Below are 17685 nucleotides of genomic sequence, written 5' to 3'. Positions count from 1 at the left end.
GGCTTCTCATTTGCGGTGGCGTCTCTTGTTGTGGAGCACGAGCTCTAGGTGTGTGGGCTTCAGTAGTTGTGGCACATGGGCTCAGTAGTTGTGGCTCACGGGCTCTGGAGCACAGTCTCAGTAGTTGTGGTGCACGGGCTTAGTTGCTTCGCGGCATGTGGGATCTTCCCGGACCAGGGCTCGAACCCGTGTCCCCTGCATTGGCAGGTGGATTCTTAACCACTGCACCACCAGGGAAGCCCCATTACACATCTATTTAAAAATTTATTCCTAACATTTTGTTTATTGATGCCATCATATGTGGTATTTTAAATTTCATTCTCAAATTGTTGTTGATATAAAGAACTATAATTGCCTTTTATAAATTGAATCTTTGCTTCCTGGGCTCTTTGGTGGGGCTGATGGCAGACTGTGGGAGGGCTCACGCCAAGGAGTACTTTCCAGAACTTCTGCTGCCAGTGTCCTGGTCCCCATGGTGAGCCACAGCCACCGCCCGCCTCTGCAGGAGACCCTCCAACACTAGCAGGAAACTTGCACAAGCCTCTTAGATAGCCTCATCCACTACAGGGCAGACAGCAGAAGCAAGAAGAAGTACAATCCTGCAGCCTGTGGAACAAAAACCACATTCACAGAAAGGTAGACAAGATGAAAAGGCAGAGGGCTATGTACCAGATGAAGGAACAAGATAAAACCCCAGAAAAACAACTAAATGAAGCGGAGATAGGCAACCTTCCAGAAAGAGAATTCAGAATAATGATAGTGAAGATGATCCAGGACCTCGGTAAAAGAATGGAGGCAAAGATCGAGAAGATGCAAGAAATGTTTAACAAAGACCTAGAAGAATTAAAGAGCAAACAAACAGAGATGAATGAACGATACAACAACTGAAGTGAAAACTACACTAGGAGGAATCAATGGCAGAATAACTGAGGCAGAAGAACGGATAAGTGACCTGGAAGACAGAATGGTGGAATTCACTGCTGTGAAACAGAATAAAGAGAAAAGAATGAAAAGAAATGAAGACAGACTAAGAGACCTCTGGGACAACATTAAATGCAACAACATTCGCATTATAGGGGTCCCAGAAGGAGAAGAGAGAGGGAAAGGACCAGAGAAAATATTTGAAGAGATTATAGTTGAAAACTTCCCTAACATGGGAAAGGAAATAGCCACCCAAGTCCAGGAAGTGCAGCGAGTCCCATACAGGGTAAACCCAAGGAGAAACAGGCTGAGACATATAGTAATCAAATTGGCAAAAATTAAAGACAAAGAAAAAGTATTGAAAGCAGCAAGGGAAAAATGACACATAACATACAAGGGAACTCCCATAACGTTAACAGCTGATTTCTCAGCAGAAACTCTACAAGCCAGAAGGGAGTGGCATGTTATACTTAAAGTGATGAAAGGGAAGGACCTACAACCAAGATTACTCTACCCGGCAAGGATCTCATTCAGATTCAATGGAGAACTCAAAAGCTTTACAGACAAGCAAAAGCTAAGAGTATTCAGCACCACCAAACCAGCTCTACAACAAATGCTAAAGGGACTTCTATAAGTGGGAAACACAAGAGAAGAAAAGGACCTACAAAAACAAACCCAAAACAATTAAGAAAATGGTCATAGCAACATACATCTCTATAATTACCTTAAACGTGAATGGATTAAATGCTCCAACCAAAAGACACAGGCTTGCTGAATGGATACAAAAACAAGACCCATATGTATTCTGTCTACAAGAGACCCACTTTAGACCTAGGGACACATACAGCCTAGTGAGGGGATGGAAAAAGACATTCCATGCAAATGGAAATCAAAAGAAAGCTGGAGTAGCAATACTCATATCAGATAAAATAGACTTTAAAATAAAGAATGTTACAAGAGACAAGGAAGGACATTGCATAATGATCAAGGGATCAATCCAGGAAGAAGATATAACAATTATAAATATATATGCACCCAACACAGGAGCACCTCAATACATAAGGCAACTGCTAACAGCTATAAAAGAGGAAATTGACAGTAACACAATAATAGTGGGGGACTTTAACACCTCACTTACACCAATGGACAGATCATCCAAAATGAAACTAAATAAGGAAACAGAAGCTTTAAATGACACAATAGAACAGATAGATTTAATTGATATTTATAGGACATTCCATCCAAAACCAGCAGATTACACTTTCTTCTCAAGTGCACACGGAACATTCTCCAGGATAGATCACATCTTGGGTCACAAATCAAGCCTCAGTAAATTTAAGAAAATTGAAATCATATCAAGCATCTTTTCTGACCACAACGCTATGAGATTAGAAATGAATTAGAGGGAAAAAAATGTAAAAAACACAAACACATGGAGGCTAAACAATACGTTACTAAATAACCAAGAGATCACTGAAGAAATCAAAGAGGAAATAAAAAAATACCTAGAGACAAATGACAATGAAAACACGACCATCCAAAACCTATGGGATGCAGCAAAAGCAGTTCCAAGAGGGTAGTTTATAGCTATACAAGCCTACCTCAAGAAACAAGAAAAATCTCAAGTAAACAATCTAACCTTACACCTAAAGGAACTAGAGAAAGAAGAACAAACAAAACCCAAAGTTAGCAGAAGGAAAGAAAGCATAAAGATCAGAGCAGAAATAAATGAAATAGAAACAAAGAAAACAATAACAAAGATCAATAAAACTAAAAGCTGATTCTTTGAGAAGATAAACAAAATTGATAAACCATTAGCCAGACTCATCAAGAAAAAGAGGGAGAGGACTCAAATCAATAAAATTAGAAATGAAAAAGGAGAAGTTACAACAGACACCGCAGAAATACAAAGCATCCTAAGAGACTACTACAAGCAACTCTATGCCAATAAAATGGGCAACCTGGAAGAAATGGACAAATTCTTAGAAAGGTATAACCTTCCAAGACTGAACCAGGAAGAAACAGAAAATGTGAACAGACCAATCACAAGTAATGAAATTGAAACTGTGATCAAAAATCTTCCAACAAACAAAAGTCCAGGACCAGATGGCTTCACAGGTGAATTCTATCAAACATTTAGAGAAGAGCTAACACCCATCCTTCTCAAACTCTTCCAAAAAATGGCAGAGGAAGGAACACTCCCAAACTCATTCTACGAGGCCACCATCACCCTTCTACCAAAACCAGACAAAGATACTACAAAAAAAGAAAATTACATGGGCTTCCCTGGTGGCGCAGTGGTTGAGAGTCCGCCTGCTGATGCAGGGGACACAGGTTCATGCCCCGATCTGGGAAGTTCCCACATGCTGCGGAGCAGCTGGGCCCATGAGCCATGGCCGCTGAGCCTGCACGTCCGGAGCCTGTGCTCTGCAATGGGAGGGGCCACAGCAGTGAGAGGCCCGCGTACTGCAAAAAAAAAAAAAAAGGAAAAGAAAATTTCAGCCCAATATCACTGATGAATATAGATGCAAAAATCCTCAACAGAATCCTAGCAAAAATCCTAGCAAACAGAAACCGGCAACACGTTAAAAGGATCATACACCATGATCAAGTGGGATTTATCCCAGGGATGCAAGGATTCTTCAATATACGCAAATCAATCCATGTGATACACCATATTAACAAATTGAAGAATAAAAACCATATGATCATCTCAATAGATGCAGAAAAAGCTTTTGACAAAATTCAACACCCATTTATGATAAAAACTCTCCAGAAAGTGGGCATAGAGGGAACCTACCTCAACATAATAAAGGCCATATACGAGAAACCCACAGCAAACATCATTCTCAATGGTGAAAAACTGAAAGCATTTCCTCTAAGATCAGGAACAAGACAAAGATGTCCACTCTCACCACTATTATTCAACATAGTTTTGGAAGTCCTAGCCACGGCAGTGAGAGAAGAAAAAGAAATAAAAGGAATACAAATTGGAAAAGAAGAAGTAAAAGTGTCACTGTTTGCAGATGACATGATACTATACATAGAGAATTCTAAAGATGCCCCCAGAAAACTATTAGAGCTAATCAATGAATTTGGTAAAGCTGCAGGATACAAAATTAATGCACAGAAACCTCTTGCATTCCTATACACTAATGATGAAAAATCTGAAAGAGAAATTAAGGAAACACTCCCATTTACCATTTCAACAAAAAGAATAAAATACCTAGGAATAAACCTACCTAGGGAGACAAAAGACCTGTATGCAGAAAACTATAAGACACTGATGAAAGAAATTAAAGATGATACCAACAGATGGAGAGATATACCATGTTCTTGGATTGGAAGAATCAATACTGTGAAAATGACTATACTACCCAAAGCAATCTACAGATTCAGTGCAATCCCTATCAAATTACCAATGGCATTTTTTATGGAACTAGAACAAAAAGTCTTAAAATTTGTATGGAGACACAAAAGACCCCAAATAGCCAAAGCAGTCTTGAGGGAAAAAAATGGAGCTGGAGGAATCAGACTCCCTGGCTTCGGACTATACTAAAAAGCTACAATAATCAAGACAATATGATACTGGCACAAAAACAGAAACATAGAACAATGGAATAAGATAGAAAGCCCAGAGATAAACCCACGCACTTACGGTCAACTAATCTATGACAAAGGAGGCAAAGATATACAATGGAGAACAGACAGTCTCTTCAATAAGTGGTGCTGGGAAAACTGGACAGCTACATGTAAAAGAATGAAATTAGAATGCTCCCTAACACCATACACAAAAATAAACTCAAAATGGATTCGAGAACTAAATGTTAAGACCAGACACTATAAAACTCTTAGAGGAAAACATAGGAAGAACACTCTTTGACATAAATCACAGCAAGATCTTTTTTGATCCACCTCCTAGAGTAATGGAAATAGAAACAAAAATGAACAAATGGGGCCTAATGAAACTTAAAAGCTTTAGCACAGCAAAGGAAATCATAGAAATGAAAAGACAACTCTCAGAATGGGAGAAAATATTTGCAAATGAATCAACGGACAAAGGATTAGGACAAAGGATTAATCTCCAAAATATATAAACAGCTCATGCAGCTCAATATTAAAAAAACAAAAAACCCAATCCAAAAATGGGCAGAAGACCTAAATAGACATTTCTCCAAAGAAGACATACAGATGGCCAATAAGCACATGAAAAGCTGCTCAACATCACTCATTATTAGAGAAATGCAAATCAAAACTACAACGAGGTATCACCTCACACCATTTAGAATAGGCATCATCAGAAAATCTACAAACAACAAATGCTGGAGAGGGTGTGGAGAAAAGGGAACCCTCTTGCACTGTTGGTGGGAATGTAAATTGATACAGCCACTGTGGAGAACAGTATGGAGGTTCCTTAAAAAACTAAAAATAGAATTACCATATGATCCAGCAATCCCACTACTGGGCATATACCCAGAGAAAACCATAATTCAAAAAGACACATGCGGGCTTCCCTGGTGGCGCAGCGGTTGAGAGTCCGCCTGCCAATGCAGGGGATGTGGATTCGTCCCCTGGTCCGGGAGGATCCCGCATGCTGCGGAGTGGCTGGGCCCGTGAGCCATGGCCGCTGAGCCTGCGCATCCGGAGCCTGTGCTCCGCAACGGGAGAGGCCACAACAGTGAGAGGCCCGCGTACTGCAAAAAACAAAACAAAACAAAACAAAAAGACACATGCACCCCAGTGTTAATTGCAGCACTATTTACAATAGCCAGGTCATAGAAACAACCTAAATGCCCATTGACAGATGAATGGATAAAGAAGTTTTTTTTTTTTTTTTGCGGTATGCGGGCCTCTCACTGTTGTGGCCTCTCCCGTTGCGGAGCACAGGCTCCGGATGCGCAGGCCCAGCGGCCATGGCTCACGGGCCCAGCCGCTCCGCGGCATATGGGATCCTCCCAGACCGGGGCATGAACCCGTATCCCCTGCATCGGCAGGCGGACTCTCAACCACTGCGCCACCAGGGAGGCCCGATAAAGAAGTTTTGGTACATATATACAGTGGAATATTACTCAGCCATAAAAAGGAACAAAACTGGGTGGTTTGTTGAGACGTGGATGGATCTACAGCCTGTCATACAGGGTGAAGTAAGTCAGAAAGAGAGAAAAAAATATCATATATTAACACATGTATGTGGAACCTAGAAAAATGGTACAGATGATCCAGTTTGCAGGACAGAAGTTGATACACAGATGTAGAGAAGAAATGCATGGACACCAAGGGGGGAATGCCACAGGGTGGTGGGGATGGTGGTGTGCTGAATTGGGAGATTGGGATTGACATGTATACACTGATATATATAAAATTGATGACTAATAAGAAAAAATAAATAAATGTCAAAAAATTGCATCTTTGCTAAATCCACCTATTCTAATAGATTTTCTGTAGCTTCTTAGGATTTTCTACATACACAGTCATGTCATTTGTGAATAAAGAATTTCTTTTTCTAATTTTTATGCCTTATTTCTTTTTCGTACCTTATTGCTCTGGCTAAGACTTCCAGATTGATACTGAATAGAAATAGTGAGAGCGAACATCCTTGCCTTGTTCCATGAAATACTCTCTCTGGTGGCATTTCTTGCTTAGCTCTTCTTCACATTGGAATTTTGTTAGACTCAGAGTTCTATGGGGCAGTTTCTGTGTGACAGATGATCTGAAACTAGGACATTAACCATTTTAGAATCAACATGCTCACTGCCACTAGCTTCAACAGGTCATTGCAAAGATTACCTTAAAGAATAATGGGCTCGGGCTTCCCTGGTGGCGCAGTGGTTGAGAGTCTGCCTGCCGATGCAGGGGACACGGGTTCGTGCCCTGGTCCGGGAAGATCCCACATGCCGTGGAGCGGCTGGGCCCGTGAGCCATGGCCGCTGAGCCTGCGCGTCCGGAGCCTGTGCTCCGTAACGGGAGAGGCCACAACAGTTAGAGGCCCATGTACCGCAAAAAAAAAAAAAAAAAAAAAGAATAATGGCCTCCCTGAATCATGAGTTTTAAAAATATTTGTGCCATGTGTACCATATAAGACTTTGTGTTGTCTTCTAGGAAGATTTTTTTCTTGACAAAATCTTTGAAGCATTAGTGAAATAGTTTATTTACATTGGGGCAGAACATATTTTTAAGTATTGGTAATGGTTTTTAAATTTTTTAACAGCTTTATTAAAGGATAACGTACATACCATAAGGTTCCCCCATGTAAAAGTGTACAATTCAGTGGTTTTAGTATATTTACAAAGTTGTGCAACCATCACCATAGCCCGACTGTAGAACATTTTCATCATTCCAGAAGAACCTTGTACCCACTAGCAGTTTCTCCCCACTCCACCTCCCCCAGCCTCGGGCTGACACTCATCCACTTCCTGTCTTTATGGATTTGTTGGGCAGAGATTTTTAATCAGAGTTTTTTGAATAGAATTCAGGGGATCCATAAACTTTGACGGGGATAAAAATTACACTAAGGTTATTTTTATTAACCTCTAATTAAAATGTAGCACTTCCTTCAATTATGAATATAGGAAACAAGCCATCATAGTACATACTACCTGTGACCCTGTCATTAGTAGAGATCACAGAGTTTCCTACCATATTACTGTTATTACGGATATCTTGAAATATCATTTACACTTAGTACTACCTCAGAATTACAAACCATTAGGCCTGCTGCTAGATCTTATTATTTAATGCACTAATAAAAAGGATACGTATTATTATTATTATTATTTTTTTTTTGCCGTACGTGGGCCTCTCACTGTTGTGGCCTCTCCCGTTGCGGAGCACAGGCTCCGGACGCGCAGGCTCAGTGGCCATGGCTCACAGGCCCAGCTGCTCCGCGGCACGTGGGATCTTCCCGGACCGGGACACAAACCCGTGTCCCCTGCATCGTCAGGCGGACTCTCAACCACGGCGCCACCAGGGAAGCCCAGGATATGTATTATTATATCACAGTCCTGTTTAGTATTTTGATAACCACAGTTATATCTGCCGTAATGCGACATACGGGTTCCTAAAAATCACCACACAATGCAAACCTGCACAATAAAAACCACACAGTTTATGGGGAAAATGGGGTTTTGAGCATAACACTCAAAAACTTTATCAGTGACACATTTTTTAAAAGGACAGGAATGTAATTTATTTATTTTATTTTTTTACATCTTTATTGGAGTATAATTGCTTAACAATGGTGTGTTAGTTTCTGCTTTATGACAAAATGAATCAGTTATACATATACGTATGTTTCCATATCCCCTCCCTCTTGCGTCTCCTTCCCACCCTCCCTATCCCACCCCTCCAGGCGGTCACAAAGCACCGAGCTGATCTCCTTGTGCTATGCAGCTGCTTCCCACTAGCTATCTACCTTACGTTTGGTAGTGTATATATGTCCATGCCTCTCTTTCGCTTTGTCACAGCTTACCCTTCCCCCTCCCCATATCCTCAAGTCCATTCTCTAGTAGGTCTGTGGCTTTATTCCTGTCTTACCCCTATGTTCTTCATGACATTTTTTTTCTTAAATTCCATATATATGTGTCAGCATACAGTATTTGTCTTTCTCTTTCTGACTTACTTCACTCTGTATGACAGATTCTAGGTTCATCCACCTCATTACAAATAGTTCAATTTCGTTTCTTTTTATGGCTGAGTAATATTCCATTGTATATATGTGCCACATCTTCTTTATCCATTCATCCGATGATGGACACTTAGGTTGTTTCCATCTCCGGGCTATTGTAAATAGGGCTGCTATGAACATTTTGGTACATGTCTCTTTTTGAATTATGGTTTTCTCAGGGTGTATGCCCAGTAGTGGGATTGCTGGGTCATATGGTAGTTCTATTTGTAGTTTTTTAAGGAACCTCCATACTGTTCTCCATAGTGGCTGTACCAATTCACATTCCCACCAGCAGTGCAAGACTGTTCCCTTTTTTCCACACCCTCTCCAGCATTTACTGTTTCTAGATTTTTTAATGATGGCCATTCTGACTGGTGTGAGATGATATCTCATTGTAGTTTTGATTTGCATTTCTCTAATGATTAAAGTTGTTGAGCATCCTTTCATGTGTTTGTTGGCAGTCTGTATATCTTCTGTGGAGAAATGTCTATTTAGGTCTTCTGCCCATTTTTGGATTGGGTTGTTTGTTTTTTTGTTATTGAGCTGCATGAGCTGCTTATAAATTTTGGAGATTAATCCTTTGTCAGTTGCTTCATCTGCAAATATTTTCTCCCATTCTGAGGGTTGTCTTTTGGTCTTGTTTATGGTTTCCTTTGCTGTGCAAAAGCTTTGACGTTTCATTAGGTCCCATGTGTTTATTTTTGTCTTTATTTCCATTTCTCTAGGAGGTGGGTCAAAAAGGATCTTGCTGTGATTTATGTCATAGAGTGTTCTGCGTATGTTTTCCTCTAAGAGTTTGATAGTGTCTGGCCTTACATTTAGGTCTTTAATCCATTTTGAGCTTATTTTTGTGTATGGTGTTAGGGAGTGATCTAATCTGATACTTTTACATGTCCCTGTCCAGTTTTCCCAGCACCACTTATTGAAGAGAATGTCCTTTCTCCACTGTACATTCCTGCCTCCTTTATCAAAGATAAGGTGACCATATGTGCATGGGTTTATCTCTGGGCTTTCTATCCTGTTCCATTGATCTATCTTTCTGTTTTTGTGCCAGTACCATACTGTCTTGATTACTGTAGCTTTGTAGTATAGTCTGAAGTCAGGGAGCCTGATTCCTCCAGCTCCATTTTTCTTTCTCAAGATTGCTTTGGCTATTCGGGGTCTTTTGTGCTCCCATACAAATTGTGAAATTTTTTGTTCTAGTTCTGTGAAAAATGCTAGTGGTAGTTTGATAGGGATTGCATTGAATCTGTAGATTGCTTTGGGTAGTAGAGTCATTTTCATAATGTTGATTCTTCCAATCCAAGAACATGGTATATGTCTCCATCTATTTGTATCATCTTTAATTTCTTTCATCAGTGTCTTATAATTTTCTGCATACAGGTCTTTTGTCTCCTTAGGTAGGTTTATTCCTAGATATTTTATTCTTTTTGTTGCAATGGTAAATGGGAGTGTTTTCTTGATTTCACTTTCAGATTTTTCATCATTAGTATATAGGAATGCCAGAGATTTCTGTGCATTAATTTTGTATCCTGCTACTTTACCAAATTCATTGATTAGCTCTAGTAGTTTTCTGGTAGCATCTTTAGGATTCTCTATGTATAGTATCATGTCATCTGCAAACAGTGACAGCTTTACTTCTTCTTTTCCGATTTGGATTCCTTTTATTTCCTTTTCTTCTCTGATTGCTGTGGCTAAAACTTCCAAAACTATGTTGAATAAGAGTGGTGAGAGTGGGCAACCTTGTCTTGTCCCTGATCTTAGTGGAAATGGTTTCAGTTTTTCACCATTGAGGATGATGTTGGCTGTGGGTTTGTCATATATGGCCTTTATTATGTTGAGGAAAGTTCCCTCTATGCCTACTTTCTGCAGGGTTTTTATCATAAATGGGTGTTGAATTTTGTCAAAAGCTTTCTCTGCATCTATTGAGATGATCATATGGTTTTTATTCTTCAATTTGTTAATATGGTGTATCACGTTGATTGATTTACGTATATTGAAGAATCCTTGCATTCCTGGAATAAACCCCACTTGATCATGGTGTATGATCCTTTTAATGTGCTGTTGGATTCTGTTTGGTAGTATTTTGTTGAGGATTTTTGCATCTATATTCATCAGTGATATTGGCCTGTAGTTTTCTTTCTTTGTGACATCCTTGTCTGGTTTTGGTATCAAGGTGATGGTGGCCTCGTAGAATGAGTTTGGGAGTGTTCCTCTCTCTGCTATATTTTGGAAGAGTTTGAGAAGGACAGGTGTTAGCTCTTCTCTAAATGTTTGATAGAATTTGCCTGTGAAGCCATCTGGTCCTGGGCTTTTGTTTGTTGGAAGATTTTTTATCACAGTTTCAATTTCAGCGCTTGTGATTGGTCTGTTCATATTTTCTATTTCTTCCTGATTCAGTCTTGGCAGGTTGTGCAAGGAATGTAATTTAAATGGTAGTACAGTTTTATACATGTTAAGTAGTTAAGAAATACACAAATATTGCCATAAATGTGGCACTTTACCTTGAAAAACACCTGAAGTCTGCAGGTAGAACTGGGCGTCAGAGAGGAGGTTGCAGCTTGTGACTTACTGGAAAGTGGTAGAAGGAGGGTTAGTGGATGGGAAGTCGTAGCAGCAGATGTGGATGGATGTGGCTCGTGACACGCCGCGGGTGGTGTTGGAGGGGCGTGGGGGGTGTATTCCTACATGGCCCGGCCCAGTTCACCTAGTGTTTCTCGTGGACAAAGTCGCACATTAAAAAACACAAACTTCACATCATGCTCAAGCTGTTCCCTAATATATCCGATGTGTTGGAACAAATGCATGTTTTCAAAACAAGTGTCATAGCAGAACCAACTGTATTTCAGAATAACCTCTCCTTTGGGGTTTTATGTTAAATTCCTACCTAAGATGTAATCAGGAGCTCCCTCACTTTTGTCCTCTTAGCACAGCTGGGAGTGTGTTTGTGTAAGCATCTCCATCAGAGTGCGTGTCACAGTACATGACCGCTGATTACATCCATGGGTCTCTGCTCCTCCGTGCGTGCGTTAAGGAGCCCCTCTCACTCATCCTGGCTTCCCCAGTGTAGCACATGCCACACCTGCTACAGAGGATGCTCCTTGAATGGAACTGATAGGAAGAGTTCAGGAAAAAGGCAGAACAGTGACCCTCAGGTATAGACTGAAAAAATGCTAAAGCTATTTGAGGTTGGTGAAAAGTTGGTTTAAGAGAATTTTTTTTTTTTTTTCGGTATGCGGGCCTCTCACTGTTGTGGCCTCTCCCATCGCAGAGCGCAGGCTCCGGACGTGCAGGCTCAGCGGCCATGGCTCAGCGGCCCAGCCGCTCCGTGGCATGTGGGATCTTCCCGGACCGGGGCACGAACCCGTGTCACCTGCATCGGCAGGCGGACTCCCAACCACTGTGCCACCAGGGAAGCCCTAAGAGAATTTTTGAGCTAGAAAGATCCAAAAGAGAGATCCAGTCTCAACCATTCATTTTACAGGGGAGGGCAAGTGATTACATCACTTGCTTCACATCCCACGTGATTATAATCAGATAATCATTTAGTTGGAAAAAAATATTGTCTTCAGATGTAATATATTTTCCCATGGATTATTAACTGATTCTAAAGATGCTGGGAAAACAGAATTTTAACTAACAGAAGTCTACTTGGCAATGCACTTTGCAGACTCCTCCCCTCCGGTCCTTTGGGGTATAACTGGTAACAGAAGAAGTAAATACTGTTGTAAAAAATTCTTAATTTTTGCAGTAAGGAAGCAGGGTAAGCTCTGAGCAGCCTGTCTGCTTCACCAGGGTTTTGCCATCTGTCGCCAAAGACAAGGGTCTTAATTCAAAGCCTTTCTCTGAAATAGGCACTCTCACACATTGCTGCGGGAGCACAAAGCGATTCAGTCCTTCTGGCAAGGAATCTATCCGTGTTTTCTAAAAACTGCGGAAGAGCTGACCCTTTGCAGTGGCAGCGTCACTTTGGGAATCTCTCGTTCAGGTACAGCCGCATGCGTATAAAATGGTATATGTACAAGTTTTTCATGGCAGCATTGCTTTATAACAGCAAGAGTTAGGAAACGATCCAAGTGTCCAGCAAGAAGGAACTGAGTGAGTAGCTGTGGCACACGGAATATTACCCTGAGACAGAATAGGAAGGTCTTGGATGCAGAAATGTTTCCAGGATATACTATTAAGTGAAAAGAAGCAGGATGCTGAAAGATTCATGTGGTATTCTACATATGGGATGGGAATAAGAATATATATATATATATTTTATATATATATATATTTTTAAAGAATATATATATTTTTGAAACCATGGTCAGGTATTAACTATTTTAAAAAACCCAATAATTTAAAAATAGAGAAAAAAGGAAAGAGTAAAACAGCACACTGCCACATCTCATTCACCCACGGCAGGCTTCCTGTGGTGCTGGGGTCAGGGGGACACAGGCTGAAACCGAATTTGGACTTTTGACCAGAACATGGGACTGGACATCCTCATCACTAGTTTGCAACTGTTGGGATGACCTGTTGGGGTTCTTAACCTTTTCTTTTTTCTTTTTTTTTTTAAATAAATTTATTTATTTAATTTATTTATTTTTGGCCACGTTGGGTCTTCGTTGCTGCACGCAGGCTTTCTCTAGTTGCGGCGAGCGGGGGCTGCTCTTCGTTGTGGTGCGCTGGCTTCTCATTGCGGTGGCTTCTCTTGTTGCGGAGCTTGGGCTCTAGGCGTGCGGACTTCAGTAGTTGTGGCACGTGGGCTCAGTAGTTGTGGCTCGCGGGCCGTAGGGCGCAGGCTCAGTAGTTGTGGTGCACGGGCTTAGTTGCTCTGCGGCATGTGGGATCTTCCCGGACCAGGGCTCAAACTCATGTCCCCTACATTGGCAGGCGGATTCTTAAACACTGAGCCACCAGGAAGTCCCTAGAATGATGTTTTTAGATGAATAAAATAAATTACATCAGGTTGTAAAATACCTAGGAAGGCTCTTCCAGTAGAGAGGAAGCAGCGTGATTAAGAGCACAGAGGTCTGGAAGCACCGAGAATAATCCCAACATGGTTCAAACGTAGGCCCCGTGGGAGGAGGCAGAGGCTGAGCAAGCCCAGGTTCACCACTGGAGGCTACCGGCGTCTTTCCAAGCTTCCTTCTCCTCTTCTTTCCTTCTTTTTCAGTATTTCCTCCAAACCTAACAATGCTACACCCTCAGTAGGCGCTGTAATGAATTAAAGTGTCGCTACGACTTGTTGATTCTTCTTGATGACCACTGTCTTCACTAAAGGCTCACCGCAGAGTCTATGTAAAGGCTGACAGAGAGCCAGCTATATTTGGGCATCAGCCAATTGCCATGGTTTAGCCATAACACGTATGGTAAAGCAAACAGAACATTCCAGCTACGGTTTAGAGACAGGGACCCCACACATGAGCGGGAAATCAATACATCTTTTGGGTGGATGAAGGTGGTTATATGAAATTACTTCATTGTAGTTCATTAATGCCCTAAGGTCTTTTAAAGGCATTTCCTCTATATTTGTGTACTGTCCTCTTAAGTATTTTCTAGTTGTTCTATCCTGGCTATTAATTTGGGAGTTGTTTTGTAGAATGAGGAAGTCTCAGAAGAGTCAGCTGAAAGAAATACCCTTCTCAGTAATTGAAGAAAACAAATTCATGTATTCATGGTGATCATGGGTAAGTCACCTTTCCTTATCTCACCTTATATCTATATTTAATAAGTAACTTGGGAACACTGATAATGTGAAGTCACAGCAGTGCGTTTGTTTGACCTGTAATCCTTTCTCTTTTGTTTGACCTATTTATACACACCTTCTAAATTTAATCAGAGTAAAATGTCAGTTACTTATAAGAGAAATGCAGATCAGAAAGTTCTTGTTCTCAGTACCCAGAATTTTAAACCTAAGGAAGTGAATTCATATAGCTTTAAAAATCGGAATGTAAACTCACATGTCAGCATTTCATCTGAATGTCTGTCTGGAAAGAAATCTTTCCGTGGGGTTTCAAGTCTTATAAAAAGGCTTATTCACCCAGTAAGCACTTTCTTGATTTGTGTTTCCTTCTATCAAACCTTCATTTCATAGGCAAAGTTTCTTTAGAATCCATTTTGATTAGTTAAAAGGTAAAATCATTTCCATGGTTTTCCACTTAAGCATAAGAGCATTTTTAAGACCCTGAAAGCAGTAAGTAGCCCTCTCCCTGTCTCCCTGTCTTCTGTTCTTTCTCTTTGCTGAGAAGTTTTTATATTTATAATATTTTGCATGACCTTATGTTGATGAGAATCAAGACATATAGTTAATTTTTTAGAGACTGGGAGTGTACAGCACGCCATCCAGTGCTCATTGATTTTTATTTAACTCCATTTCCTTCCCACAGAAGCCGATTTCTCATCCATGTGGAAGGCAGGAAGCAGACATCAATACCTAATACTTAACCTTGAAAACAAAAAGAGGATTGTAATCCTTCGTAAGCAACATTTAATACCAAAGGGGAGCAGAAACTGAAAGTTAATTTTTAAACATCTATATTTTGTTTGTCTTCAGGTTAACCATTTTTCATGTGTAAACTACTTTTCATGTGTAAGAAATATTTTTCATGTGTAAGAAATTAGACCTAATTTTGTATTATATATAATATACAAACTTGGAATTATGCTAAGAGAGAAAAAGCCTTCTCCGTAAAGATGCGCACTACAGTTAAATGCTCGAGAAGCTCTTTAAAAGTGTTTACATCAAATAGAGAATCCATGCATATAAAATGCTGTTTTAACTATCTGATTTTTTTAAAAACCTGTGCATACATTTAAATTATAACCAGTAGCTTATCAGAGTCAGCTCCAAATCTATGAGAAATATGTTCTCTTGTGGTTTTTAGCCCTGAACTTTGCTGTGTAGAGACATAAAATGATATGATATAAAATATTTTAAACCAGAAAATATCTCCTGGGTTACTGACAGTCGAGGTCCTTCTGTTCCAAAAGCTGAGCAGGGCCCCCTGTTGTCTGGGTCAGGAGTAGTCCTATCAACTTATACAAACAAAAGCTTGCTGGAGGATCAAGTTTTATATGCATTTTTCTTTATCATTCAAGACTAAAACATTTCTGTTTTAACTTGTAATTTTTTAAAGAATATACTCATCAGCTTCAGTCAATAAAAAATATTTTTAATAATAAAAATAATTTTCAGGGATTTCTTTTTATGACACAGGGGTGAAATAAGGAAAGTCAGTCTCTTGAAACCAAACCTGGCAAGTTAATTTCCTCAGGAAAGGGAATGTAAGCATTGCAGATATCAAAGTTCTATTGTGCTGTATAAATGCCCCTTTGTTAAAAGGTTTCAGTGCTACTTCAGAGGTGATTTTCATGAGAGTGAAGGAGCCACCCCATTTAGCCTTTTTAATTAGGGTGCTGAAAAGAGAAATTGGGTGAGGTTTGGCTATGTTCTTTATAAATGCTTGCTTTCTGCCCAGGATAGGCTGGTTTGTACAGAGCAAGACTGAGAAAGGTAGTGTGTAGTCGATTCTGAGCTATTGCCTCCAAGGTAGAAACCTGAAATGTCCCTGGAGAGGCTGACTTTCTGTCTGAGAAACAAAATATTAAATTTTCTCCTTCTCTTTATGATAGTTTTATGGCTGCATGTCAACTTGCCTAGTGAAAAAGGAACACTGGTTAGGTGCTAAAAAGAACAATTTCAGGGAACTAAAGGATTTGAAAGAAGTCAGAAGTTATTTTGTAACTAAATGTATTTTAGCTCATAGGATTATAGTATCTACAACACCTATTCTTACCCTTCCACATTCTTGTGAATTACAGCACATGCAGTTCAAAAATGGAAACCTTAAATTATCCATTTATCTCTCTCAACCTAAGTTATTTAAATATGTGAGCAATTTCTGTTAAAGAGAGGCAGCCTCAGTATGTTGAAATAGTTGCAAGATGAAACTAGATTTTAGCCTTTATATTTTGTCATCAACATCCTTTCATCTTAAGGGGAGGCGGGAATTCTCTGGTTAGGACTCTGTACTTTCACTGCTGAGGGCACGGGTTCGACCCCTAGTCAGGGAACTAGGATCCCTCAGGCCGCAGGGCCAAAAATAGAAAAAAAAAAAAAAAAAAAAAGGAGGCAACTAAGTTGTACTGTAATTTGCCTGCCAGAAATTATCTCAGCCATCAAAAGAGACTGATGTGAGTGTATTTTTAGAGTTTGTGAACAGCTCTATTAAACAGAAATAGAAATACCCCCAAAGAAAGAAACTCTGAATCAAGATAATACATAAACACTTAACAGTTTTAACTAAAAAGTGCTAATAGGATGCAGGAGATTGAGAGCCTCTAAGGGGTAAGGTTGGTTCATTTCAGGAACGTGGCTGAGTTTTGGAACCTTATGTATACCATGGCTAATTGATCCTGCAGTTTTTCTTGGTGGCCTTGACCTGAGATTTTCCTTCTCTGGTTAGATACCTGTAGCTAGGTGACTGTTTCAAAGTCATGCACCTTTGTTTCTCTTGAGCCATGTGATGACAATTTTGTTGGGGTCCATTTCAGAAACGTTCATGATTCTGCACCTTAAACAATCATCTTGGCAACCACTTCATACGTGATAGAGAATAGTGAATAAGATCAGATTAAGAAACCAGACACATTAATCAGAACCACAGCTGACACGGTAGGTTAAAAACCAGAATGGCCTTTGCGAGAACTTCATCAAATGAGGGCACATTAATCAGTCCTGTAAATGATGATTTCTGGGTTCTCAGCCAAATGCATGCTTAAGAGATCTAACAAAAGAAGACAAAATAATTTGAGCGCACATCAAGTATTGCTTTCTTTGCTGGCCACTGGAGACACAACAATGAGTGAAGCAGACTCAATCTTTGTTTACAGTCTAGTGGAAGAGACAGATCTTAATCAAATAATGACAAATTGGTCATGAAAAACTGGTAAGTGCTATAAAATAAAGCTTTGAGCTACTGTGTCAGCATATAACAGGGGCATAGGTCAAGGGTGGAGGGCTCAGGGAAGGCTTCCCTGAGGAAGTGACATCTGAACTAAGCTGAAATATGAGTAGATGCTAACTGGCAAACAGGAAGAGAAACAGCATT

General features: G+C 40.1%; 1 protein-coding gene across 15 annotated transcripts in view; it reads left to right on the top strand.

Moving 5' to 3' along the window:
• The window catches only part of CCDC62 (coiled-coil domain containing 62), a 46189-nt gene extending 30545 nt beyond the window's left edge, over nt 1-15644 (top strand). For 14 of the 15 annotated variants that reach the window (XM_060119437.1, XM_060119436.1, XM_060119432.1 and 11 more), the window contains 2 exons: nt 14175-14262; nt 14962-15644. In XM_060119437.1, coding sequence (XP_059975420.1) covers nt 14175-14228 — 54 coding nt within the window. In that variant the 3' untranslated portion in view covers nt 14229-14262; nt 14962-15644. The remainder of the gene's footprint in view (nt 1-14174; nt 14263-14961) is intronic. The other variant, XM_060119426.1, reaches the window with a different exon arrangement.
• Nucleotides 15645-17685: the final 2041 nt, after the last annotated feature.

The sequence above is a fragment of the Mesoplodon densirostris genome, chromosome 15 (genome assembly GCF_025265405.1).
Source record: "Mesoplodon densirostris isolate mMesDen1 chromosome 15, mMesDen1 primary haplotype, whole genome shotgun sequence".
In the NCBI taxonomy this organism is placed as follows: Eukaryota; Metazoa; Chordata; class Mammalia; order Artiodactyla; family Ziphiidae; genus Mesoplodon; species Mesoplodon densirostris.
This window is presented reverse-complemented; position numbering and strand designations above follow the sequence as displayed.